Here is a 27,455-nt window from a genome sequence, read left to right as displayed (position 1 = left end):
AAGTCCCTGGTGGGGGGGGGGGGAGTCATTGGCGACGTTCAAATTTGGATCATTTATTGAATCTTGTTTCATGCGGGAGCTCAGGACCCGGGCTGACCGTCAATCAGAACGCACGCTCAAGTCACCAAGTTCATTTACACCTCGGTCTCTTCCCGCACCCTCACCAACCCCCAGCACCAATAAGAAGGGCTTCACTTAACACACCGACCCAATCAGGTTGCTGACTCAGGTCAATGAGTTGAATGTTGTAGTGCTGGGATGACCATTTTAATGATGGGTCTTGTGGGAGTGCTGTGAGTGATTGTGCGTTGGAAGGATGTCTGGCCGGCCAATTAGTCCTGGGCAAGGTCCCAACGTGAGCGGGACGGCTCAGTCCCCGGACAGAGCCGGACTGTTGCCTTTCCCCACTGGGGTTCTGCAGGATGTGGGAGGGCAATTTTACAAGTCCAGTTACAACGGCATTTCGGCCCAGTATCTGTTTCCTTTCCCACCTCGGAAGAGTGAATACGGGTACTGTGAGGCGACGGCGACAGGGGAACCGGCGGCAATGTCGCACTCCAGCTATTGGTACCAGTTGCCTCCAGCCGAGGCGACCGGAGCCGGACACTGGCCGCAGAGGCAGCACCCCACGCCAGCGCCGCTGGCTGGCACCTCGGCCCTCCTCAACCGGTCCGAGATCAAGACGGAGAAGGAGAGCACCATCTTCCCACAGGAGGCGAGGTACAACTCTCCGAACCCTTCCTACGGCCACAGGTGGAGCGGCGCCGGCTTCTGGCAGCCTGTCGCCGCTTCCAACTCGTCCCCGGCCGGGGGTTCCGGACAGTCTTCTTACCCCGGTTTCGGAAGCTTCCCGTCGCCCCCGCAGATATACCCAAGCCCTACGCTACAGGGAGATACCGGCCAGCCCATATCTCCAAACACGGGGTCCACCAGCGAGGACGGACAGTCTAGCGACAGCGAGGAGGTACCCTGCAATAAACCTTGTAACTAACTTTCTAATTTCCACCCTCTGCCTGAATATTTTATTGTCATATTTGTTTTTATGCCACTCAGATCATTCATATACTGTACTTGGGGGAATTACGAAACAAAATGTGGAACCTGATACTGTGTTTATCGAGCTAGACAAGCGCCCTGTTGCGGTGGGTTGAGTGATTGAGAGGTTATGTCGCAGAAGTCTACAAACAGTTTGATTTCACTTTCGCCAGGGGTTTTGAGGAATGCGTTAAATGATCCAGGGTTATATCAGGATCTTTGCGAAGCGCTTAAAGCTGACCTGCTTTCCGGTTTGTTGCCTTTAGGTTGTATCGTAGAAGGGAAAATCTCTTCCCTCTTCCCCTTTTCCTTCCTCCCCCCACAACCCAACTCCTTGAGGTAGTGAATTTTTGGAATCCTCCGCGCCAGAGACTGCTTTAGGAATTCGGATACTGGCTTCCTGGATATTGGAAGGAAGGGCCCAGGTGCATGGGTTTGAGCAGAATCAGCTACCTTTATAAAATGGTGGAATAGGCGGTTAGAGTGGATTGGTCTCTCCCTGTATCTATTTTGTGCTGCATTGTCAGTTACAGTATTGGTTTCTACAGTTATTTGTTCATTTGATTGTGTACTTTATGACATCTAGTATTTGGTTTAATGGGCAGGTGATCAGTGTTGATGGTGCAAAAAGTTTTATTTTCTGTGGTTCTTCTTGTTAAGGTTGTAAGCTAATTTTTAAATGAAATTTTTAAACTTTGTCAAAAGTTCTTTATAAATGGCCTTTATAAATCAGCATAGAGTATAGGATTTGGGATGTAATGTTAAAATTGTACAAGGCATTGGTGAGGCCAAATTTGGAGTATTGTGTACAGTTCTGTTCACTGAATTATAGGAAAGATGTCAACAAAATATTGAGTACAGAGGAGATTTACTAAAAGGTTACCTGGGTTTCAGCACCTAAGTTACAGGGAAAGGTTGAACAAGTTAGGTCTTTATCCTTTGGAGCGTAGAAGGTTGAGGGGGAACTTGATAGAGGTATTTAAAATTATGAGGGGGATAGATAGAGTTGACGTGGAAATGCTTTTTCCATTGTGAGTAGGGGAGTTTCAAACAAGAGGACATGAGTTGAGAGTTGGGGCAAAAGTTTAGGATTAACATGAGGGAGAGCTTCTTTACTCAGAGGTAGCTGTGCGGAATGAGCTTCCAGTAGAAGTAGTAGAGGCAGGTTCGATTTTGTCATTTATATATAAAAAAATGGATAGGAAAGGAATGGAGGGTTATGGGCTGAGTGCAGGTAGGTGGCACCAGGTGAGAGTAAATGGCTTGGACTAGAAGGGCGGAGATGGCCTCTTTCCATGCTGTAATTGTTATATGGTTCTACAGCAGCTTGATCCTAAGGCAAGTTATTATTTTGAATAATGTGTTTTGCTTCCTTCCTTCCACTTGTGTAACTTGAAAATAGTTCTGAATTTTTGACCTGCTGCTTTATTCTCTAATACAAAATAATGCTGAAGTGTTTGGTCAGGTTGCATCTGTGGAGAGCAAACTGAAATGTTAACTTTTCTCCTCGTAGATGCTGCCTAAACTAGATATTTGTGGCATTTCCTATTATTTTTATTTCAGCTTTTCAGCATCTGTAGTGTTTGATTTTTCACCACCTTTTCTCTGATTGTGCTTTAAGGAATATCCCACCAAAGAGAAAATGGAGCAGTTTGCCAAAGAACTGAAGCACAAGAGGATCACACTTGGCTTTACTCAGGCCGATGTTGGAATGGCTTTGGGGAACCTCTATGGTAGGTGAATAGGCAAGCACCAAATTCTTCCCTTCAGGAAAGTTGTTCAATTGATGTTTAAGCCATTTAGTTCTATAATCATATTAATGGTGTACTGTATCTTGTATGGAACAAATTGTTGAGCTATCTTCCTGAGCTGATAATTGAAATACACTCTGAATTGCATCTCCAGTTTTAATTTGGGATAGTGACTGATTGGAGCTGGGATCATGTGGATTGCTATTCTTGAGGAAATATTGGTTATTTAAGATGCTGCTGCTGCAATTCTCACTCAGTTTTGAAGCTATGTTGATTAGGGAAGGTTAATTTAATTAAACTTAGAACACAGAATGCTGTGGTGTAGCAAACATCAAGGCTTTTGGGCTCATTACTTCACACTCTACCATTTATATCCTCCTTTTTAGAGTGTCCCACTTAGCCCAGTTCTTACTATAGCTTCCTAGTCTCCCAAGGTCAGTAGCTTGAATCCTTTTACAGGTTTTCATTGTGTCTGTAATCACTTCCAAGTCTACATCTTGCACTCGGATCCCCTTCCCTTTCTATATGTTGTCAGTGTAATTCTATTTTTTATTTTTAGAATCTTTATTGATATATAATCTTCAACAGCTATAAAATGATACACAACTTCAACAGATTAATATGTATACAATTAAAGTTGAAGGAAAAAAGGATCTTAAAATATAAAAATGGGGAAAAAATTTATATATAGGAAAAAGAAGGAAAAAAAAAGAACCCCATTTAACAAGGAAAAAAACAACCCACTTACGACAAAAAAAAACACCCATTAGGAATTAATCTCCCTGGAGCAATACATTTGACCATCATCTAAGTGTATTTTAAAAAGTCATCAACCGCCATTTCATATTTATATAAAAAAATTGGAAGGATACCATACAACTTAATTCAAATTAAATGAAAATATTTGGCAAAAGAACTCCATCTTCTCAAAATCAAATCGAGGATCAAAAATTCTACTTCTAATTTTTTTCAAACTAAGACATAACATCACTTGAGAAAACCATTCAATTAATGTAGGGGAAGAAATATCTTTCCGTTTTTAATAAGATAGCCCTTCTTGCCAGTAGTGTAACAAATGCAATTACATGTTGATCTGAAAATGAGATACCCTGATTATGATGCAGAACTATTCCAAATAGAACAGTCAATCTATTAGGTTGTAAATTAATTTTCAAAGCTTTAGAGATTGTCGAAAATAAAGATTTCCTTTAAAACTCGAAGCCAATTTTCATTAACAAAGATCATATTAAGTTCTCTCTCCCAATCTTGTTTAATTTTTAGCGATAGGTTCTCTTTTTGCAACAAAAATAAATTATAAATTCTACTAATGGAACCTTTCACTAAGGGATTCAATTTCAAAATGGTATCCAACAAATCAGATTCTTGAAAATATGGAAACTTGGGTAAATGTTGTTTTTAAAAAAAAAAGTATAACCTGAAAATATTGCAGAAAATGTATATGAGCGGGGGAATATTTGTTAATTAACTCCTCAAAAGGCATCAATCAACCATCACAAAATAAATCTGTAAAAGAATGAATTCCTTTATTTTTCCATAGAAGAAAAATGGGGTCAGTTGTTGAAGGTTTAAGTGAGAAGTTTCGATATTAAAAAATAAACTAGATAACTTAAATTGTTTAAAATTTTAAAAAAATTACAAAACTGAACCTGAATCCATAGGGATTGTTTAATAACTGGATAGAGATTTAAATTTGGAATTTTAGAGAGCTGTAAAGGTAATGGAGCTCCTAAAGTTGAAGTTAAATGAAATTGTTTAACAGCTTTTAATTCCAAATCAACCCATAATGGTTTTTGGTTCTTATCAAGCCAATATAACCAAAAACATAATTGTCTAATATTCACAGTCCAGTAATAGTCTTAAATTAGGAAGTGCAAGTCCACCATCTTTTTTAGATTTTTGTAAATGATACTTATTAATTCTTGGTCTCTTATTGTTCCAAATAAAAGAAGAAATAAGAGTCAATTTGATTGAAACTTTTTTTAGTTAAAAAGATAGGTATATTTTGGAAAATGTATAAAAATCTAGGTAAAATCATCATTTTTCACAGCATGAATACGACCTATTAAAGAAAGGGTAAGTGGATTCCATCTAGAAAATAGTTGTTTCAAGAAGTCCATTAACGGAACTATATTAGCTTAATAGAGCTCTTTAAATTTTTTAGTAATTATAATACCTAAATATCTAAATGTATTAACAATTCTAAAAGGAATGTCATTGTATATACTAACAGGGACATTTCATGGAAACAATTCACTTTTATTCAAGTTAAGTTCATGTCCTGAAAATTTTCCAAAATCTTTTTAAGTGTTTCCAAAAGGCTAGGAATTGATTCCTCAAGATTTGAGATAAAAACCAAAAGATCATCTGCATAAAGAGAAATCTTATGTATGGTTCCATTCATAGAGATACCATGAATATTTTTAGCTTCAAGTATTGTTATAGCTAAAGGCTCCAATACAAGATTAAATAAAGGACTTAATGGGCATCCTTGTCTAGAGCCACGAGAAAGTGAAAAAACACCTGCAATTATTAGTAATAACCCCGGCATTAGGGTTCTTCTAAATCATTTGAATCCATCTATTAAAACTATTACCAAAACCAAATTTTTCTAATACTTTAAACAAATATGGCCACTCAACTCTATCAAATGCCTTTTCTGTATCGAGAGAGAAAACACATTGAGGTTGTTTAGATAATGAAGAATATATAATTTTCATCAATCTCTGGATGTTGGAGAAAGAATAACGGCCTTTAATAAAGCCTGTTTGATCCATAGAAATGACTTTAGTTAAAATATTTTCCAAGTGATTAGCCATTATTTTAGAGAGAATTTTTGCATCCACATTTAATAACAAACTAGGTCTATATGATGAGTATTCAACAGGATCTTTATCTTTTTTTTAAGAATTAAGGAAATAGATGCTTCATAAAAAGAAGGTAAATTGCCCTTCTCAAAGGATTCATGAAATATTTCCAAAAGATATGGGGAAAGTAACCTTTCAAATCTTTTGTAAAATCCCACTGAATAACCATCAAGTCCAGGAGCTTTACCTGATTGTATTGATAAAATAGCTTTGTGAATTTCATGCTCGGTAATTGGAGCATCAAGCATCTGTTGATCTTCAAGAGAAATCTGTGGAAATTTAATCTTATGTAGAAAAGCCTTCATTTTAGAGGAATCTGCAGGAAATTGAGATCTATAAAGATCAGAATAAAAATCTATCTAATATCTAAATATCTAAATTATTATTAATGTCCTCATTACTTAATATATCTCCATTGTTTTTACGAATTTTTAAGATTTGTCTTTTAGCTCTGGCTGCTCTTAATCGAGAAGCTAAGAGTTTATTATTTTTATCCCCAAAGATATAAAATTGACTTTTCAATTTTTAAGCAAATATCCTTCAATAGGATATGTTAGTAATAAATTGTGATTGTAATTCTACTCTTTTAAATGAAACATCATTTGGAGAAATTACATTGATATCTAATTCTTTAATTTGTTTAGATTTTATCTAATTCCAATCTTGTTTGTTTCTTCAGTTTAGCTATATGCAAAATAATTTGACCGCGTAGATAAGCTTTTAATGTATCCCAAATTACTAACTTAGAGACGTTTTCTATAGTATTAAAGAAAAATACTCTTATCTGAACTTCAATAAACTCAACAAATTCTGCACTTTGTAATAAATGTTCTGGTAGAAACAACATCTTTCAGTTCAAATATTAAGTTTAAAGGAGCATGATCAGAAATAGCAATCACATCATACTCACATTTCTGAACATTGAATAAAAGTCGATTCTACTATTTTATAGCTGACCCTTGAATATTTATTAAGAACATGTGGGGGGAAAAAAAGGAGTATTCTCTATTACTAGGGTGCATATGCCTCCAGACCTCAGTTAAACCGTAATCAATTAAAAAGGAATTAATAAGTGATGCAGAACGTTTAGGAAGTTGGTATTTGGATGATGACTTATCCGTTAAAGGATTTAGACAAGTATTAAGATCATCACCCATTAATAACATATTCATTTAAATCAGGTAATAGAGCAAAAACAGTTTAAAAATGAAGGATCATCAACATTTGGTTAATAAATATTAACCAAAACGATTTTCCTATTACAAATTATTCCTTTAACAATCAAAAATCTACCATTAATATCAGCTATAATATCCTCCTGATTAAAAGGAATATTAGAATCAATAAAAATAGAAACACCTCTAGTTTTACTCAGGGAATTTGCATGAAACTGAGGACCCTTCCAAAATCTAAAAAATTGATATTTATCACATAACCTGATGTGCGTCTCTTGAGCAAAGATTATATCAGGCTGGAATTGGTTAATAACTTTAAATGTTTTCTTACACTTAATAGGATGATTCCAACTGCGAACATTCCAAGTTAAAACATTTAGCTGTTTAGATATCATCATGGAACTTTGTATCTAAAAACAATAGTTAGATGCATGTCAGGATAAAGTAGTCGAAAATGGTGGAGATGAACAACAATAAAAATAATTGATATATGTTCCATGATTCCATAATGGGGGAGGGGGGAAAAGAAAAAAAAATCCCACCCAAACTACAAAGCCCAGAAACAAGTTGATGTCAATCGATGCAAGCCCCAAGAAAAGCATAGTTGCAAATACAAACTCCGCCTACCTAAGTCAAAAAAGAGGAAAAAAATCTGTCTCCCTCTACCAAACATAAATTTCATTACAGTCGTCATGTATCTCAATATAATTAACTTGGAAGGAAAGTGTTTTTCTTGTAAAACAAAATGACCTTCAATTGAAAGTAGCCTTCATAACATTAGATAAGGAAAGCAATTCTTGAAAAATTTGCACAGAAGAAAAACGATCGCTATCTTTAAATTGTTGGAGAAATCCAAATAATTACTTTAAAAAAAATCTTTACAAAAGCATTCAATACAAAAAATATGATTAATTCATTTAAATGCCGCAAAAAAAATTCTAAATGGATCAAACTTACTACAGTCTTCAACAGTTCTCCCTCTGTCTTCAGAAATTGAAGCCATCCAAACCAGTCTTTTTCAGAGATAAAAATGTATTTTAAGGTAAAGACTTCTATAACAATCAAATCTTCTGATTTCATCATTCTTTACACGGCAAGACAATCAGGCAAATCATTCAAGCTTCAGATTCGTCATCGGATGCATTGGGTAAAGAATTAATAAAACTCAATGCTTCGATTGGATCAACAAAAATATGAAAACCAGACTTTTTAAACAAAGAGCATTAATTTTGCTGGGTATTGAAGTAGTGGGAAGAGCTTTTTTTTATATGCTGATTTCATTGCATTTGCAAATTTAGTACGCTTCTTAACAATTTCATGTGGAAAGTCTTCAAAAAAAACCGAATGTTTGAATTCTGATAATGAAAAAGACTTTTTCCTCGCAAGCTTAATAATACGGAGAAATAATAAAACAAAGAAAATGTACAACAATATGTCTGTTTTTACCTTGATCCAAAGATTTTAAAGTGCCGATTCTGTGAGCCATTTCGATATCTGAAGGCTGTAAACAAACCTCCGGAAATAAAGACTCAAAAAATTTTTGCAAAATAATCCAGTGTTGACCGATTCTGATTTCTCTTTTGATCCGACAATTTGAATATTATTCCGACGTGATCGAGCTTCGAGGTCAACGATCCGTTGTTGGGCTTTTTCAAAGCGAGAAGAAAGGTCAGCAGTATTTCGACTAACTTCTTTAAGATTAAGGCTCAAAGAGTTGACTTTTCCTTCGAATTTCTCTTTTAGTTGAGTTATCTCAATGCCGATATTGCTGATTAGAGATTCTAGTCTCTTTACCCGGGGAATTCTTTGGTTTTCTTGGACTTTCCGTTGCCTGGGTCCGGATTTCTTTTGGCACTTCATAATTATAACTGATCTGACTGATTAAAATTGAAATTTCAAAGTTTAAATTGGAAAAGGGAGAGACTAAAGGCAGACAAGAAGCAACAGTCTTACATGTCTGTAACCGGGAGGCGGAGTCCGTCAGTGTAATTCCAAAGTAGTTGGCTGGGTTCAACACTTGGCAATTCCTCATGACCCGCTACCAGTCGCCTACATCATTTTCATCAGATCACCAGTCTCCAGTGCTTCAGTCCATCTGCTTTTGCAATAATTGTGTATTTTCTTCAGGCTTGCCAATTGCAATGCACTCTATGCCATCCTCCTGTAAATAAGGTAATTCAGAACTGGCTGTTCGCATTCTCTTAAAGTTCCTGGCCACTCACTGACCTTCATTATAATGATCACTGGTTTAACTATAAAACAGAAAATGCTTCCCCTTCCACTCACATTCCTAACATTCTACCTACTGTAAATCCCTGCTGCCTTATTTTCATGGTGTCTCCAATGTGGCCAATCATATCTCGAGGTGCTGTGATTCTTTTCCCTCAAAAGGTGTGAGTATAAATATCACTGGCTTTAATGCTGTGCATCAAATTTGGACCTGTTTTGCTAGCGGCCACAATATATTGCTGTCTTTCTCTTGACCTAGGGATCTCGGACAAAACAACCCTTAAGCTCCTTAAATGCAAAGCAATTTGTTCAGCAAACTTCATCTTGTACCAGAATGGGGCTTTTCATTTAAGTGTTCAAGATGTTAAAATTCTTTGTTGTTTGTATTAAAGCTAAAGTATTGAAATTGGTTTTCTTGTGCAGTACAGATCTTTTCAAATTCTGAGATGATGGTGCCTTTGATGGGTTGGATGGATGAACTGTGTAAATGCTGGGTGCAATTTGTGGGTCTCATCCTTCAGAAGCCACAAAGGTTTTGATTGGATGATAGTCTTCCCTTGCAGGCTTGTCTGCCTTTATTTTGAGCCAAGCCAACTAGTCCATGGCCAACAATTGCCTGAGAGTTGCATTAAAAATGACATGCTGCAAGAAAGGGGAGCTGAGTGCAAGATGTGCACTTGGCAACAATTACAATGATGGGGAAAACTTGCAAAAGGGATTTAAACTGAAGACATTGGGAGATTGCCAATCAGCGTAGCATATTAAAAATGGGTTAGCAGGACACTAGAAAGAGTTGCAGATGGTCTTTAAACACGCTTCACTGACTGTACAGATACCTGCTTGGGGATAACAGGGCATCAAGCAACATGGAGGATTTTTCATCCCTCACCTATTCCAATTCTGTACAGTTGGAAATCAAGTTCTGTTACTTTGAGGCATTTGTCTTAATCTCTGCATGAAAAGAGAGCTTCAATGATCCTTTTTGGTATATTTGTCACTGTAGGTATCTGGTGTAACTGGTTAAATTATCAGACTAGTATATGCCTAGGATAACTATACCATCAAAAATCCTACATGGTAGTTGTAAAATCTGTTTTAATCTGAAATAATTAAGAGAATAGTCTTGATAAGAATGATGAACCACTGGATTGTTTAAAACTGCTAGTTCACCAATGTCCTCCACTGAGGGATCTGCAGTGATGACTTCATAGTTCTGCCTTCTGAAATGGCTCAATTCCTCCATCACAATCATTGTTCAAACAGAATAAAACCCCTGGGGAGAGTCGATTTCCTTCAACGCCTGGGGATCAGTTTCTATTAGAAATTAACTGTCCCACGTATCGAGAAGCAACCTTGTACAATATGTGTCGCTTAACATCCGTGATACGTTCTGCGAAATCAGATGTTATGTGATTTGGATGTTGTACGAACACTATTATATACTTTGCCTCTTGCTGCTGTTATCACTAGGAGTGGTTTTGCTGCATTTGGAAGTTATGATGCACTGTACGGTAATACTTTCAAAAGAAAATTAAACAGATAATGTTACTACACTCAAGATGTGCGATACACGAGATTGTTTACGTCCACTACATCATGTTCTCCACTCGGACTATGGACGTATGTGCGATTGGCTGTTCTCCAAATGGACGTTAAGTGACGCACACCTGTATTGTATAATTCTGCAAATGTCCCTGTTCACAAGAGTTCTTCATCAGCATCCCTGAGGGCATCCTATTCCACCACGTGTGCTTTCCTAAAAAAATAGCCGGGGTGATAATCCATTGAATTGTTGACATTGGATCCAGACCATGAACTTTCATACCACCAGGGCAGATGTGGGCACATTTGATTATGAGAAACCTTCACCTGGTGAATTAGTGCTCCTCTAACAACACATAGAAGAAACACTGAAAGTGATGTGAGTGCTTGATGTGTTCCTGCTGGGGACTTCACTATCCGCTTTGTAACACCACTGTCTGAAGAACATTGATATCACATTTAAACTATTGCAGGTAGTGATTGAACCAGCTTGACCTTTCCTCACCACTTTTTGTACAGTAGGTGCATCTGTCCATGACAAATGAACATTGCATAGTCCTTTTAGAGACACATCATGTCCAGACAGAGGAAACTCTATGTGTGCGGCAGTAGACATGTTAAATGAGGCATGCCCTTGAGCAAATCTAAAAGCTCAAAACTGGACAATGGTGAGGCACTATGGACCATCAGCATCAAAAATGTGTACCACATGGTGACATTGTAGCCTGGCATATATTTGGCCAAACCAATGAGAAACACAGTTCAGCATGCTGGGAGCAGCATCAGGCATGGCTACGAATGTGGTGCCTACCCAGTGAAATGCAATGTGCTAAGCAGCATGTAATGGACAATGATCTCGCAGTCACTAGATCAGATTGAAGCCTTGCAGTCCAACCATAGTTGAACACGTCCAATGGTGGGCAATGAAACAACTAACAGGAGCTTCCAAAAGCATTCCCTGCCTCAACAATACCAGGGCCAGGATTATGCCCCAGAATAAAGGATTGCGCAATGTGAGTGACTAAGGTGAGGCTAAAATATTTGCACCAGTGTTGGAAGTTGTCAAATAATCAACCCATTTAATCTTCCTTCTGAGATCCCCACTATCTCAGCAGCCAACTTGATTCGCACACAGTGATCTCAAGAAACGGATGAGACCATTGGATATGGCCAAGGGTCTAGGACTAGATGTCCAGTAGGACGAAAGTCCTGCCCCGGAACAAGTCAAGCTGCTCCAAGATGACTCCATTCTAATTTCTACTCTGTTTGCTCTCAATCATCAATAACATGATAGAAGGTGTCACCAATGCAGCCTAATTTACATTTTTGGAAGGACTATTCTAGATCTGATCAGTCTTGGTGCAGACACGAACTAAAGGGCGTGTTCCAAGGTGAGTAACTGCTGTGCTATCAAGCAGTTATGAATGTGGCATCAAGGAGTCCTGTTGGAACAGTGGCCAAAGCCATGGCTACTAGCACAGGGCAGAGGCTGTGGATTCTGCAGTGTCCTGACACCATCTACAGGGCACAAGTTGGGAGTGTGATTGAATAACGCATTTTACTGGGTGAGGAAGATTTATCAATTGTCATACTTGACACAATTTGGAACAAAGCAGCACAGTGTCTACCACCTGAAACATTGATTCCCTTGACTGCTAATGCACAGTCAATGCCTTGTGTGCCATCTATAAAGTGCATTGCAGTTACTTGAATAGGCTACTGTACATACCTTCATGTCATGCCCTCCCACCAGTTAGAAGACCAAGGGCATCAGGCCTTGAACACCAGGTTACACCAGAACATCCAGTTACACACTGTTCTGCCTTGGAAATATTTTGCTGGGACTAAATACTGGAATACTCTCCCCAACTCTAGGGACACCTTCACTAGATGACATACAGTAAAGGTGGCTCATGAACTTCGATTCAATGGACAATAAATACTGACCTTGATGGTGATGCTCACTCTGAATTGTTTATAAACAATGGGCAGATTTCAGTTCATGGGCAATGACACTTTTGATACAGTGAGTTGTTGGAATGTCCAAAATGTGAACAGAACACTTTTGAAAGGAATTGGATATTAACATGGGAGGAAGAACAGTTAATGATCAAAGATGGGTAAACATGTTTAATGGGTAGCTTTGATTCCTGAGTAAGGCCACCAGTGCCTTGCACTATTTGGGTATCAGAAGGCTGTATATACATGCAAAAGCTGCCACTTTGCCCACTCTCTCAAAATCCCCACTATCTCAGCAGCCCATTTGATTCACACCATGTGATCTCAAACAGCTGAGACCACTGGATATGGCCCAGTGGTCTGTAATAAAAGCAATTTTTAATAGAGCTACAAAGAGAGCCTTAAATCAACTGTTATAGCTGACTGTGGATACCTTATTTTTCCCCTCTCTGGCATGCTTTAGGTGAGGTACTGTTGTGATTCAGAGGGACCGCAGATGCGATGAGCTCTCTTTATTTGGATACAGTCTGCTTTTAAAAATGTTTATATTTTAGAGTTGCTTCAATCCTGGTTTAAATTTATCAGCGTGAAGTAGAGGAATAACCCATGTTGACAGGGTTCCCGACTAAGCTAATCCCATTTCCGATGTTTGGCCCTTATCCTTTTTGCCCTCTTCCCCAGATGTTCCTGTCTCCCAAGAACATTTTAAATGTTGTTATTGTACTTGCCTATTACTTCCTCTGGCAGCTCATTCTCTGTACTGACCCACACTCTTTAGTGTATGTCTTTTGTCACCTTGAACCTATGACCTCATGTTCATGATTCCCAAACTCGGGGGTGGGGCGGCTTGGAAGGAAAATCTGCACAATCTCTCTATTTATGCCCCTCATAATTTTCTACACCTCCATCAGATCACCCCTCGTTCCAACTAATGGTCACAGCCTGCCCAACCTCTACATGAGTCATGGCAACATCTGAAGTCTTTTAAAGCTTAATGATGTATTTCCTGTAGCAGGGTGATTAAAACTAAACGATATTCTAAACATGTCCTCACAAAGATGGTGCACAATTGCAACATAATATCACTGTTTCTATAGTCTAAATCTAGACAACCATCTTTACTGTTGACAGCACTTAACTTGGTGTCATCAGCAAACTTGCCATGCCTTGTACATTCTCCAGCATTGGCCCAGTGATGATTGCAATTTTCCTAGCACTGAGCCATTAGTCTTGGACCACCAGGCCAAAAAGCCAGTTCTGTATCCAATTAGACATTCCTGAAACCCATGTAATCTAGTGGTTCATAGCTGCCCACCATGCTGAACCTAATCAAAAGTCTTGCTGGTCCACGTAGACCACATGTACTACCCTACCCTAGTTGACCTTGATTACTTCAAAATGAGAAATGCAAAATGTTCTCACACAATATATGATAAATATAAAGGGTACAGCATGCTCCCTTCATCCAGTCCTGTTCATAAAGAATAGTTGAATCAATTAATAAAAGTTTTAGTCATTTGATTGCTTCAAAAAAAGAGACATCCATCATTAAGGACCCACATCTGCCAGGATGTGCCCTCTTCTCTTTGCTACCGCCAAGAAGGAGGTACAGGTGCCTAAAGGCGCACTCTCAAATGTTTCAGGAACAGCATTTTCTTCCCCTGCTATCTGAGTTCTGAATTGACATTGAACCCATGACCAGTACCTCACACTTTTTTTGCACTACCTATTTAATGTGTGTATATTATGAATCTATAATATATAAATCATATTAGTTCAGCCTTTTTATTTCATGTTGCTTTGTAGTGCTACTATAAAAACAACAAATTTCCTGATGTGTTAGTGATATTAATCCTGATACTTCTGCCACCAAAACAGATCTGAGTTTGGCTTGTCTGTGCCTGATCTATTCTGTTCCTGATCCTGCATTCCATCTCGCATTCTGGTAAACCTGTTATTTGGAGCCTTCTACTTATTTGCTCTTCGGTCAATCCTCCAGCTTCAACTGAAAGATAGTGGCAGCCATCACAGCAGTGAAGTGATTTGTCCCATGGTCATTCTGTGTAGAATCAAGACACTTTACCCTACTGAATCCAAGTTGGCCATCGGGTTCTCATTTATATTAATTCCATTTCAGTCTTCCCATTTTCCCATCAGCACCACCCAGGATCAACAACTTGTCTACACAAGTGGTGCTTTGCAATGCCCACTTAATTTATCAATCTGCATGTATGTGGGCAAAGCCAGAACATTGGGGTAAGAATAATCGGTTACAAACTTCATACAGCAGCAGTAAGTCTTGAACCTACATTGCAGGAGATGACGAAGCTGAGCTGTTCCTTCGCTGCTTTCTGTCACTGACATTACTCAGACAATTCTTTATGCCCATTTATGTCACTATCTTTATTGCTTTTCCCTATTAAATGAATGCATAAGCTAAGGATTTCATTTCCACTCCTAACTTGTGTTCAAGTTTTATTTTGCATTTCCAAAGTAATTTCAGCTTGCTGCATTTTCTGCATGGTTCACTTGTGTGCTCTCTTCCTGGATTGAAGGGCTGCGTTCTTGTCTCGAGCAAAATGCAGTATCTGAGTTCTCTCTACAGAATGCCATATGAGGTCATGGTTTATGTGAGATGTTTAAAGCTAGACTGTTGGGTGAGACATGGGTACAATGTAATACTCTGCTGCTTTAGGTCCAGAGCTGCTAGTATTCTGGTCATTATTGTTGGTTGGGAAATGAACAATCTGTATTTTGGACATTTAAGAAGTGCCATCAAGCTGCTTGAGTCTACCTGGTAAATAATTTATGCTGTCTTCAATTCTGTTCCAGTTTTCCCATAGCCTTCAATTCCTCCATCTTTCAAACGTTGTCTGTGTCCACACCTAATAGTCTAACTTCCATCTTGGCTATGTAACCCTCTGGTGAAAAGTGTTGAAATTTTAAATGGAGGGAAAGGTATGCAGCAAAATTGAGGATGAAAGTCATTTAGAATTCTTCAGACGAAGCAGTTAGATGTGTTGCCATACGAATATATATTCAATTGATTAGTGACGACCAGGGCTTGCTCCATTGTATCAGTTTGTGGCATCTGCCCTGCATCGTTCCTCCCTGACATTTGCGGTTGTCCGTTCTATTGCTAACTCTTTCAATGCAGCAGGTACCAATTCTCCATACTTGCTAAATTGTCCTTCCTGTATTTTCTTCCTTGGATTCAAAGCTGTATGGTTCCTGTTCTAAAGCTTGTTTAATCTGCTTAATAACCCCTTTCTGAAATGTTTAGTCATGGAAGGGGAGTATGCTAGTGTGGCAATTTACCACTTGTGTGGTTTCTGGCAAGATTTTATATTTCACATTTCAGTAGCTCTTTCAGAATACTTGAATGAGATCATATTGACAAATACTCCCTTTGTTCCTTGAACGGCACATAGTCTATTCTAGAATCTTCAGACAAATGAGGTGACCTCATTCAAACTTCCTTTCCTTCGGGGTTCAACAGGGAAGGTTTTTCCCTGGACTGAGTCTGGAGCTGGAGGCCATGATCTCAGCAGAAAGGTCAGGCTGTTTAGGACTATGAAGGAATTTCTTCACCCAGAATAGTGAATCTTTGGAATTCTCTTCTCCTGAGGTTTGGGGTCCCTGGTCACTGAATTAATTTAACAGAGATTGCTAGGTGTTGAGGGATACGGGGATATGACATTTGAGGAACAATGAGATGTTCTATATTCTCAAATGCCAGAGATTCTGCGGATGCTGGAAATCCAGAGTAACACTTGCAAAATGCTGCAGGAACTCAGTAGGTCAGGCAGCATCTATGGGGCCAGTCGAAAGGTCTTGGAGTGGCTAAGCAGCCAGAAGCAGTGCTCCATACCAGTGCCGTCTTAGGAGAAAAAGAATGGGGTTGGTAGGTAGATTCATAGAATTGGATGAAAGTTTTAAAAACAAGGATTTAGTAGTCTGGAAGTGATCGATTATACCCATTAATTCCAAGTGGAAAGCAAACCACAGATTTACTTGCACTAACAGGTGGTGTAGGAGTGACACAGGCCTAGTCCTTAATGTAAGGTGTCTTGTAAATGAAGGTACTGAACTATGTGGGAGTGAAACATGACTATCACAAAACCATAGGTTAAACTAGAATGGAATCTTAACATTGAAGGACTTTTGTGCAAATGTTAGATGGGTATAGCAGTAAAATATTACTTGTGCGGGATGGTGATGTGCTGGGAAAGCAGACAAATCAGGCTGAGTTGAGCAGAGGCATAAAAATGGGTTGTGCACTAAAGACCAACAGATTGGAGTTGTAGAGTTGGCAGCAGGTGGCGCTACTGACTCTTGACTCCCAATGACCCAGGTTCCATCCTGACCTCTGCTGTTTGTGTGGGCTTTGCTTTCTGTCTTGTGATCATGTGGGTTTACGTCCAGGTGCTCTGGTTTCCTCCTACATCTCAAAGCTGTGCAGGTTGGCGAGTTAATTGGTTAGTTTAAGGTCATCCCTGGTGGTAGGAATGTTGGAAGGCAGATGGTGGACACTAGAAAGAATGGATTGTAAATGGGAGTATGAAACTGAAGGATGCTTACTGAGGCTACGACCACACTAGACCAGATAATTTTGAAAACACCGGTTTCGCGTAAAAATGATAGGCGTCCACACGATGCATTTTAAAAAATATATCCCTATCCACATTGAAACAGAGATTTTGGCGAATCAACTCCTCCTGTGCTTGCGCAGGACACATCTACCAAAAACAAGTGACATGTTTGGTGTCGAATCTCGCCGTCAAAGTGCGAGTTTGTGTTGTTACAGACTAGAAAAAATTAAAACGACAGCTGTTGGCTTTTGCGCAGGAGAACTTAAAAGTTTTTTAAAAAAAAATAAATACATACTGGCGTGTATGGAGGCAACCGACAGGGAGTTCACGGACAGAATGACCTGGCTGACGACGAACATTGAAAAGCTGACCAACTCTGTTGAATTAATAAAGCACTTTGTTAAATGTATAAAACATGTCTACATCAGTATTATCTTGTATTTCCATACAATGTTACATTAGGCTGTTACACATCTATTGCCAGAGAAGTACTTGCATAAATAGGTAAACCACCTTCATACAAACAAGGACAGAAAACAGAGCAAAGTGAGAATACTTATTTATTCAGTAAGTTATGGGTCAAAGTATTTGGTGAGTACATTTCTAACTCTTCTGTCGTCAGTTTCGTTGCTGTCTGTTCTGAAATTGTTAGGTTGCGTTCAAGAAAACAATGAATTAGCATGCTTCCGTCTGACAGCATTTTCAGAAGTCTCCGGTTACCCTGTCCACACTGTTCCGGCCAATCCGGCATTTTCAAAAATAACACACTTTGGAGTGCGTTTCTGAAAAGCTCCAGTGTTGGGGGGAGGAAAACGCTATTTTAGTGTGGACGAAGGGTAAAGACGAAGAGAAGAAGCTTTGGTTACGGATATGTCCGGTGTAGTGCGGACGTAGCCTGAGAGTAGGGGTAAATGGTCTACTGTATGTCATGAGATAGTCAAATAACCAGAAGCTTGAGATTATTGGGCTATTTTTGAAGAAGCCCAACACAATTTGAGGTGATAGAGAATGAGTATAGAAAGTGCAGAATTCTTAATGGAATAACCTGTTGACCAGTACCTTGCATGCCCAGAAAAGTGGTACTGGTCATGTTTTGCGGATTGAATCTGGGTATAAAAGATTTCAGTTAGATTAGCAGATGTGTAGCAAAAGATAAAGACCATCAAGAAATGTTTTGAAATATTTCCTTGGCTGAGATAATTTCGTTTACATGGACTTTAGCAAAGCTCTGACAGGTCCCGTAAGGAGGTTGTTTTGCAAGGTTAGGGCACAAAATATCCACCCTGTGTTGTCAAACTGGATCCAAAGTTGGCTTGGTAATAGCAAGTGTAGATGGAGGCAGTGACCAATGGAGTTTTATTACTGAATGTTTAAGAGATCACTTTATCAGGTGGCTTGGATGAGAATGTAAATAGACTGATTTTTATCTTTCTATCACTGAAAGGATGGAGACATGTCATCTGGAAAGTTGGGCGCAACAGTGGTAAATAGAACTTAATCCAGCCAAGTAAGTTTTGGGGTATCAAATGCTATCAGGACACGTGCAGTAAATGGCATAGACCTTGGTGTTGATGTATAGAGGGACCTCATTTTAGATTTATAACTTTCTGAAAGTGGTGATACAGGTGGACAGACTTGTGAAGAATGCCTTGAGTGGATGAAGCTGTGAGTTCAAGAGTTGATATCATGATTTAGCTGTGCAAAACATTGATCAGGCAGTGCCCTGGAGTACTGTGTGCAATTCTCTTTGGCAGATGGAAGGACATAATGGAGAGAGGACAGAAGAGAATTGCCAGGATATTGCCTTGGAATATAGTTTGAGAAGCCTGGCTGGTCCTGAAATTAGAGGCTGATAGGTGACCTTTCTGAGGTTTATAAAACTGAGAGGCATGGGTTGTCTTTGTGTGAGGGGGTGAGAAGACCACTGCTAGACAGCGCAGTTCTTGGGTCAGAGGGAAGCAATTTCGAGGACATCTGAAGCTCAAGATTTTCAGAGGGAGATTATATAGAATGAGCTGCCAGAGGATGTGATAGGAGCAGATGTAATTACAAATGTTTGTAGAATACTTGCAGGCATTTAGGGAAGTACTAAGATGGGAAAGGCTTAGAGGGTTGCAGACAAATGGAAGTATTGTAAGTGGGCATCCTGGTTGGCATGGATGAGTTGGGTTTAAATGGCTGCTTTGCTGTATAGCCCTGACTGGAAGCGGGTTTGTGTAGGTAACTAGGTATCAGAGTAGTGAGAGAGGGTCACAAAAAAGACAAAGTATGTGATTCAGGGTATTGCCAAAGACAGAACAATTTGCAAAATCTTGGACCTGAGGAGTCTTGTGTATTTAAGAAGAAAATGTGGTGGATAATCTTTAAAGGAAATCTGTGACAGAATGACAAGAGCTCAACACTGGAGAAAGCAGAGGCGCATAGTATAAGTATTATTAGCTAACGTTCAGGCAGATCTTAAAATTTTCTCCATGAATGTGAAAGGTTGCTGCCCATTTGAAACCGAAACAATTTGTGTGGTGGCTGTGTTTTTATTCTGATGAACATCACCTCTTCCCAGAAGATTTTCTAGGTAATTTTCTTCCAATGAAAAAGTCAAACCCTACGTCAAAAAGTCAAATCCTCCCAATCATATTTGTAAACTTTTTCAGCTATTGGTGTGGATCAGTAAAAATGAGGATGCTAATATCTTCCATTGTTTAAACGCACAAAGTGAGTACAGAATAAATTAGTGGCTGATGAATAATGTAAAAAATGCTTCAAGGATAACTTAAAATTGGATTTTGGATTGGCATTATTTAATTGAGGGCAGTTGATAATTTCAAAAGGTTAATTTACCCAACCAAATTGTTTTATTTGAGGTATCAATCAATATTAATGAGGTAAGTTTTGTGTAGTCTGGGTGAACTACAGCAAGGCATTTGACAGCCAAGGGAAATTTTATCCTGAAAATAAGTTCAGAAGATTCAAGGAAAATGGTAAAGCAGATTAAAAGTTCTATGGGAATAAAAGGGGTGGTGGGGGTGGGTGGCAATGGTCAAAAGGAGTTTCATTGAGGTGGTTGTGTGCAGTGGGTTTCTTTTTTAGGGGCTTGCTCTATGCCATACGTTAGTGATGTAAAGATCGTGGTCAAGATTTTTCTCTGTAATGTGAATTAGCAGCATGATTGATGAGGGAAGTTCTGGGCTTCTGGACCATTGCCGATCAAGTGCATCTGCCGACCCAAGTCCCGATTCACAATATTATTATGAAAAGTTCATGGTGCATCAGAGCATCTAGACTCAAAGGATTTCTCAATCTTTTTATGCCATCGATCCCTACCATTACCTGAGGGGTCCACGGACCCCAGGTTGGGAACCCATGATAGAGGTAATTGGATTTTGGTGTTGTGGGGTGTGGGGGAGAGGAGTTGTGGTTTTGGGCCATCTCAGGGAAGAGGTACGGGAGCGTGAAGGAGCTCTGTTTTAACAGCAGCTTCTTCATTTCTGCATTCAAGATCTCTGAACAGTCCATGAGTATTACCTCACTAAACAAGACACAAAATGCAGGAGGTCCTGCTGAATGGTCTCTGCCTGAAACGTTGGCTGCACTCTTTTCCATAAATGCAGCCTGGCCTGCTGAGTTTGCTTGGATTTCCAGCATCTGCAGATCCTCTCCTGTTTGTGATTACACTCCCACTATTTACTTATATTATTTTGTTTTTTAAAATTTGTAGTAATTTTATTGTCTTGCATTGTACTGTTGCCATATAACAACTAATTTCATAACATGTCAGAGTTAATATGCCTGATTCTGATTTGATTTGACATCCATTGGAAGCTCTTCCTGTTCTGTTGTAGGCAAGATGTTCAGTCAGACCACTATCTGCAGGTTTGAGGCGTTACAGCTGAGTTTCAAAAACATGTGCAAGCTGAAGCCGATTCTTCAGCGCTGGCTGAATGACGCAGAGAACAACGGCAACCTGCATGAGGTAGGTGCATTTGCTGGCAGTAAAGCCCCTAATATCACTGGGTGGGCAGCTGCCCAACTCCTTCCCGTTCCTGATGGACCTTGGGCAAGTCGCTCAGGTTTTAATAGTTCTGGCTGGGCATCCGATTGGGTATCAGGGTAGAGGTGCTGGGGATTGTTGTGAGGCATGGAATTGCAATGCGCTCCTTGGTATTCAAGGAATTCAAGTCCCAAGCTTCCCTGAAAGCTTGACGGATCATAGACGTGGAAGGGAGCCTTTTGGCCCATCTAGTCCATACTGACTCATCAGACATTCATTGAGAATAATTACAATCTCCCTAGATACTATTACTCAACTGGACACCAGGGGCATCTTAAATGACTAATTAACCTTCCAACCAGCATGTCTATGGGATCTGAGAGGGAAAACCTGTGCAGCCAGGGGAAATCCACATGGTCATGGTATTATGTGCATTGGGCAGCAACAGGGACTGGTTGAGCGCAAGCCACTAAAGCATTGAGAATGACGCCTGGATGTGAACATAACTGTGCCTCGCTTCCCAAAATCAAATTGGTATAGTGCCCCAACCCCTTCTAATCCATGTCTCAGTAGTTGAATGGCATACTTAATCCTTCCTCTAAATCAGATGATCTTGTGCTAAATATCTAAACCGGCTCCAGTGACCACAGCAGTTCCATTGAATTATGGTCGAGCAGCATGAGAACAGAACCTTCACTCCCTGCTCTGATGCCCATTCTAATCAAGCACCATCTCCCCATGTTTGGTTCTTCTCTTCTAAACTTCCTATCCATGTACCTTTTTAAACCTTGTTAGGGTGCCTGCCTCAACCACTTCCTCTGGCAGTACATTCCATACATGGACCACTGCTCAGCTCCCTATTAAATCCCTCCCCTGGAACTTGTGTCCTCTTATTCTTGATTCATCATCCCTGGGGGGGGAGGGGGGATTTAAAAAAAAAGCTGTACATGTGCCTTCCCTTTCCTTTGTGATTTTATTCAGTCTTTAATATTGAGCATAGGAATAGAACTTTTACTTCAGTTTGATTGCTAATACAGTGCCTTGAAAAAGTATTCAGCCTCCACAATTAATTTCTCATTTTACTGCCTCAGTTATCTATTTAGATACTATATAGTGAAGTAGGAGATTTGAGCTAATCTGCAAAACATTCTGCAACATGTCAAATCAAAAGAACTTTCAAAACCTGCCAAAAATTTACTAAAACTTAAAAAAAAACAAAATTGAGTGAAGAATTATTCATCCCCTTTGTTAATTAATATGCTAGCTTTCTCAGATGCATACTGTATATTACTTTAACAACTCATCCATTTTGTTGATGTATGAAATTGGAGGATCACTTGTTTTCAATGACTTAAGAATAAATGCCACCTGTCTCTAAGGTCCAACAGTATGATAGATTTTCAACAGACTAAACCAAAATGGAGACGAGCACTCAAGACAATTGAAGCGCAACTCTGAGGAAGGGTACAAGACCACCTCAAAAACACTGAACATACCTCGGAGCTTATTTTGGTCCATTGTGGAAAAAGTCGACTTTAAAATGTGAAATTAGAGCCTCCCTGCCTGGGTCAGGCTGTACTTCTAAGCTTAGTCATTGGGCAAAAATGGCACTTGTATGAGAGGCTACGCTGATGCCAACGAGCTGCTGAAGTCAGTGGCTGCAACTAAAAATGGTTATTATCTGCACAATTTCTAAGGCTTTGCACAAAAAGGCTATTTATGGAAGAGTGGCAACTGTGTCCCTGGCTGAATGAGCTTAACCTTGCCCTTAAAGACTTTGTAAAGTGACTTTTAGAAGATGCTGTAAAGGTGTGGAAGAAGGCCTTGTGTTTGTATGAAACTGAAGTGGAACTTTTGGGCCTCAATACTAAGCGGTGCCTATGATATAAATCTAATGGTGCGCATCAGCCAGGTAACACCATCCCTACTGTAAAGTATGGTGGAGGTAGCGTCTTATGAGGATGCTTTTTAACAGCAAGGACTGGATATCTGGTCAGGACTGAGGGGAAACCTGCTACCCTCTGCAAGGAGGCTTAAATGAGGGTGGAAGTTCATCTTTCAGCAGGACTATGACCCAAAGCACACTGCCAGAGCAACTTGATTGCCATCTGCTGCTGCTCCCCAACTAACCTGGCACAGCTTGAGTAATTTTGCAAGGAGGAATGGGAAATTCTTGCTCCATGTAACACGCTTGTAGTGGTTGCCTTGTTTGAGTGGTCACAGCACTATGGGAAAGAATCAAATTGCATGTACTACACACTAGGTGTTAGTAGGCCATCAGAAGCTCTAGGTATCAGAAGGAGGCAGTGAATTGAAAACGTGCACTTCTGGAGGTAAGTTTTTTATATAAAAAGGGCAATATACACTATTTATGAGCAAGAGCAATTTGAAATTCCAACATTGTCTAGGTTCCAAATCTCACTAACAAATAAATACCAAATTCCTTTTAAATTGGAATCAGTGAGATTTATTAGAATAACCTTTTACTCCCAATTTCTCTGATTAAATCTACTATATTCCCCCATTTAAAGGTTTACAGACTAACATTTTCCTTTTTATTTATCCTTAGTTGGGAAACTAATTGAATTCCTAATCTAGTATTACGGTTAACCTTCATTTCAGTTCTGGTTGATACGTATAAATATGTAAAATGTATATAACAATATAACTATATAAATATTTTTTTAAAAAAACCATGCCTTATTTTCACATAGCTTTTTTCCCCTCAAAGTTATCTTTTTTAAAAAAAATAATAATTCAGTAACCTCATTTTCATCCCTCAACAGGTGGAGCTTTCTAACATTGCATCTTTGTAACATTACAACCCTAACCTGGGTTACAATCACATGTAAAGCCAATTGAGATTTGTCCAAAAAGACTACTAACTGTAATAGCTGCAAAAGGTGGCTCAACTAAGTACTGAGGGATGAATACTTTAGAACTTCTGCCATCTCAGTTTTTTTGAAACTTTTTTCATGCTTTACAAATTTCCCTTTTTTTTTGGGCTCCACTATGGTGGTGGAATAAAACAGCATGTGATTCACAAATAAAAATTCTCAGTTAAGTTGATGAAATTCCTGGTTCAATACTCATTTCTGTTAATGAAGGGTCGGGGGGGGGGGCGAGGGGGCTGAATACTATTGTGAGGTGCTGTATTCAAGTTTATTCTATTATTGTCTTAAGAGACATTTTTAAGCAACTTTAAAAGGTGAATGAATTCCTGCCAGAGGAATTTAAAATATTCTTTCTGTACTTTTGATTCTTGAATTCCTCATGGAACTGGTTTTGAACCTTCTCTCTGACCTGCCAAGATTTGTAACGTGGAACAAGTTCTTGATCAATCAAGAAAACGCAAGCGGAGAACCAGCATTGAGAACGGAGTGAAGAAAAACCTCGAGACCTACTTCATGAAGTGTCCCAAGCCTACCAGTGATGAAATCTCCCAGATCGCTGAAGACCTCCGATTAGATAAAGAGGTGCCTGGTTTTGCTTTTATCATTTGACTGTTGGCATTGTTGTAATGTTAACATAGTTAATCAGTCTTTAAAGAATTTGATACCATGTTGCAAGTTTGGAGAGGGAATTCCAGCTTGGAACCTCATTGAAAGGACTCCCACTAATGGGTTGAAAGCAAAGGATGAATTAATGGAGGGATCTGCAAGCAAGGATGGTAATTTCAAAAAAAAACTCCCATGTACTGAAGGGTAATGGGTGAACTTGAGGTCGCAAGCTCAGGCGATTAGTTTATGGATTTCAAATGTATTGAGGGTGCTCATTGACCAAGCAGTTCGATCCAGGGCTTTCGGCATCAGGTTATCCGAGGAAGAGGAGGAATTCAGGCAGCATTGTGGAGACTGAGCAGTGTTAATGATGGGCAGGTGAGGTAAGTGCCAAGATTTTGAAAGCATTATTTAAATACATGGTGTTGAAGACTTGGGAACCAGTTTGAAGTTGGGTCTGGAGACTCCAAACCTGAACAATATTTCAGAAACAAGAGGAGTGCATTGAGTTTCCCTGCTGTTCAGGCAGATATTTCCTCAAAAACTGACTTAGTTTTCAGTGATTAGTTAGCAATCAGTGATTCCTCCATCTTCTCAGGGCAGCAGCATTCCATGCAATATTTTGAAGTTGTGATAGGTGCCCTGTGAAAGCATTGCTTGATGAATGTTTCTGCTATAATGTGTTGAACTGGATCACCAGCTTCAGGGAAAAATGTGGAAACACGGAGGACAATTTGCCAGTCAAATAGGGTGGAGATTGTAATGGACTTTGCCGTTTCCATGTTTGAAAGTCATAGCACTGGAAAAGGAAAGGGAGGTAAAAGTTCAGGAATGATGATGCCTTCATGTTGCTGAACATCAGAGCTGGGGTGGTTGTATGTAATGGATGGTGATGATAACAATGTGAGATTTTTATTTCACCCGTTTTTTATTGAGGGAAGAGATTTGTCTACAGCTGGATGTTTCTCAAAGATTCCAAGTGTAATTTTGTTTGTTAAACTAGTCTAAATAACGTGGCATAAATAAACTATCCAGATATGTAGAAGATATTTGAAAAGGTGCAAATTGAAAGTTTTTGTGGATAAATTTTAAAAAATTATGGTTTGCAATAACATTGTGCATGGTCAGTTTTCTGATTAATAGAAAACCATGGGCCTGTGGAGGAGTTGGGTTTGTACTGTCCATGTGTGGTGGGAAAGGGTGGTTGCTTAGTTAGAAAATTAAATTGTAAAGAGGACATCTGCTACAAAGTTGGTAGGTCAAGTGAGTAGTCAAATATCAGGAAAGTACAGCACATTTTGGGGAGTGGATTGTAGAGTATGGATCCTACTATGGGTAAAATCAGAAACTTCATTTTAAGAGAATCTTAAAAACATAACCTAAATGGTGATGGATTTTATAATTCAGAGGGATATGGATACCCTATTGCATCATCTGCAAATGGATGATGTACCCTTCATTATGGAAGGAAGCAATGTTACATCATTTTAAGAAAATTAGGGAGGATGCACTTCAGTTGCATAGACCACTAGTGAGATTAGAACACGTGTACTGTCTGAAGTATTGATCTTATTTGGGGAAGGATGTAAATGCAGTGCAAGTACCAAGGAGGGTTGCTAGCCTAAGAACTGAAATGGATGAGTTTACTTGAGGGGCAAGTTCAGTAGGTCTGGATTGAGAGGGGTTTGTCCTTGGGGGGGGGGGGCTTGATGTGGTGGATATGGAGTGGATGTTCCCTCTTGTGGGAGAATCTAGAAATGGGAGCTTAATTTGGAGATGAGCTATTATTTCTTTATTGTGCTTTGGAGTCTCCATGTCCACTGCTGTTTTTGAAGGATGAATGTTTTTAGCTACACTTAAGCAAGCTGGAGGAAGGTTACTGGGAGTTGTTGGGAATTGGTTTGGACAGACTATCTATGATTATATCTGGTAAATCAGATATCAATTGTCTACTCTGAATTCATCTTGTTTTAGTATTGTGCTAATTATTGGATACAGGTGAAATTGGTCTGACCTATGGAGAAGGTTTGGAGTTGGCAATATTGCCCTTCTGAATGGCTTGTACTATACAACTAGGGTGGTGGTATGCAATTTTGCACATAATTAACCTCTAGTTCTTGCCGTTATTCATTATTGCAATGAGCATACATTATTGCTCAAGTACAGAGGACCACTGTTTTGTATTAGAACCAAAGCCTCAACTGTCTAGATTGGAATTGGTTTATTATTGTCACGTGTACTGAGATATAGTGAAGAGCTTGCATACTATTCATACAGATCAAATTAATCAAGTGCATTGAAGTAGAACAAAGTAAAATAAGGTATCAAAGGGGCATTTAATGTCAAATGTATACAATATATATCCTGAAATTATTTTTCTTCACAACCATCCATGAAAACAGGAGTGCCCCAAGAAACAAATGACAGTTAAATGTTAGAACCCCCAAAGCCTCCCCAGTTCCCCCTCCCATGCATAAGCAGCAGCAATGATCCTCCTCCCCCACCAAGGACTCAAGCGTGCAGCAAAGCATCAATTAGGGTGATTGCAATACCCTAAAGTCTACTCGTTCACCTGGTGATTCAACATGCCGCAGGCTATTCCTTTCCCTAGTGAGGGAAGACGTGTCCCCATTTCACAGAGAGAGAGGAGACCTAACTAATGACTCGCTGACTTGTGATGTTAAAAGTCAGTTGCGGCGCTTATTCTGAGCTCTGTGCCCAAAGGACTCGAGTTTCTGGGCACACGACCAGCAACCAGCTCGCTGCTTCCAATCTTCCGTCTCCCACGACAAACCAATT

At 39.4% G+C, this 27,455-nt stretch overlaps 1 protein-coding gene across 1 annotated transcript in view; it reads left to right on the top strand.

Moving 5' to 3' along the window:
- Positions 1-316: 316 nt before the first annotated feature.
- LOC132377517 (POU domain, class 5, transcription factor 3-like) overlaps positions 317-27,455 on the top strand; it is a 29,092-nt gene continuing 1,953 nt past the window's right edge. The window contains exons 1-4 of the mRNA XM_059943794.1: positions 317-964; positions 2,657-2,768; positions 21,008-21,138; positions 24,468-24,632. Coding sequence (XP_059799777.1) covers positions 317-964; positions 2,657-2,768; positions 21,008-21,138; positions 24,468-24,632 — 1,056 coding nt within the window. The remainder of the gene's footprint in view (positions 965-2,656; positions 2,769-21,007; positions 21,139-24,467; positions 24,633-27,455) is intronic.

This window comes from Hypanus sabinus, chromosome 18 (assembly GCF_030144855.1).
Source record: "Hypanus sabinus isolate sHypSab1 chromosome 18, sHypSab1.hap1, whole genome shotgun sequence".
NCBI lineage: Eukaryota > Metazoa > Chordata > Chondrichthyes > Myliobatiformes > Dasyatidae > Hypanus > Hypanus sabinus.
The sequence above is the reverse complement of the archived record's forward strand: the minus strand, read 5'-3'. Positions and strand labels throughout refer to the sequence as shown.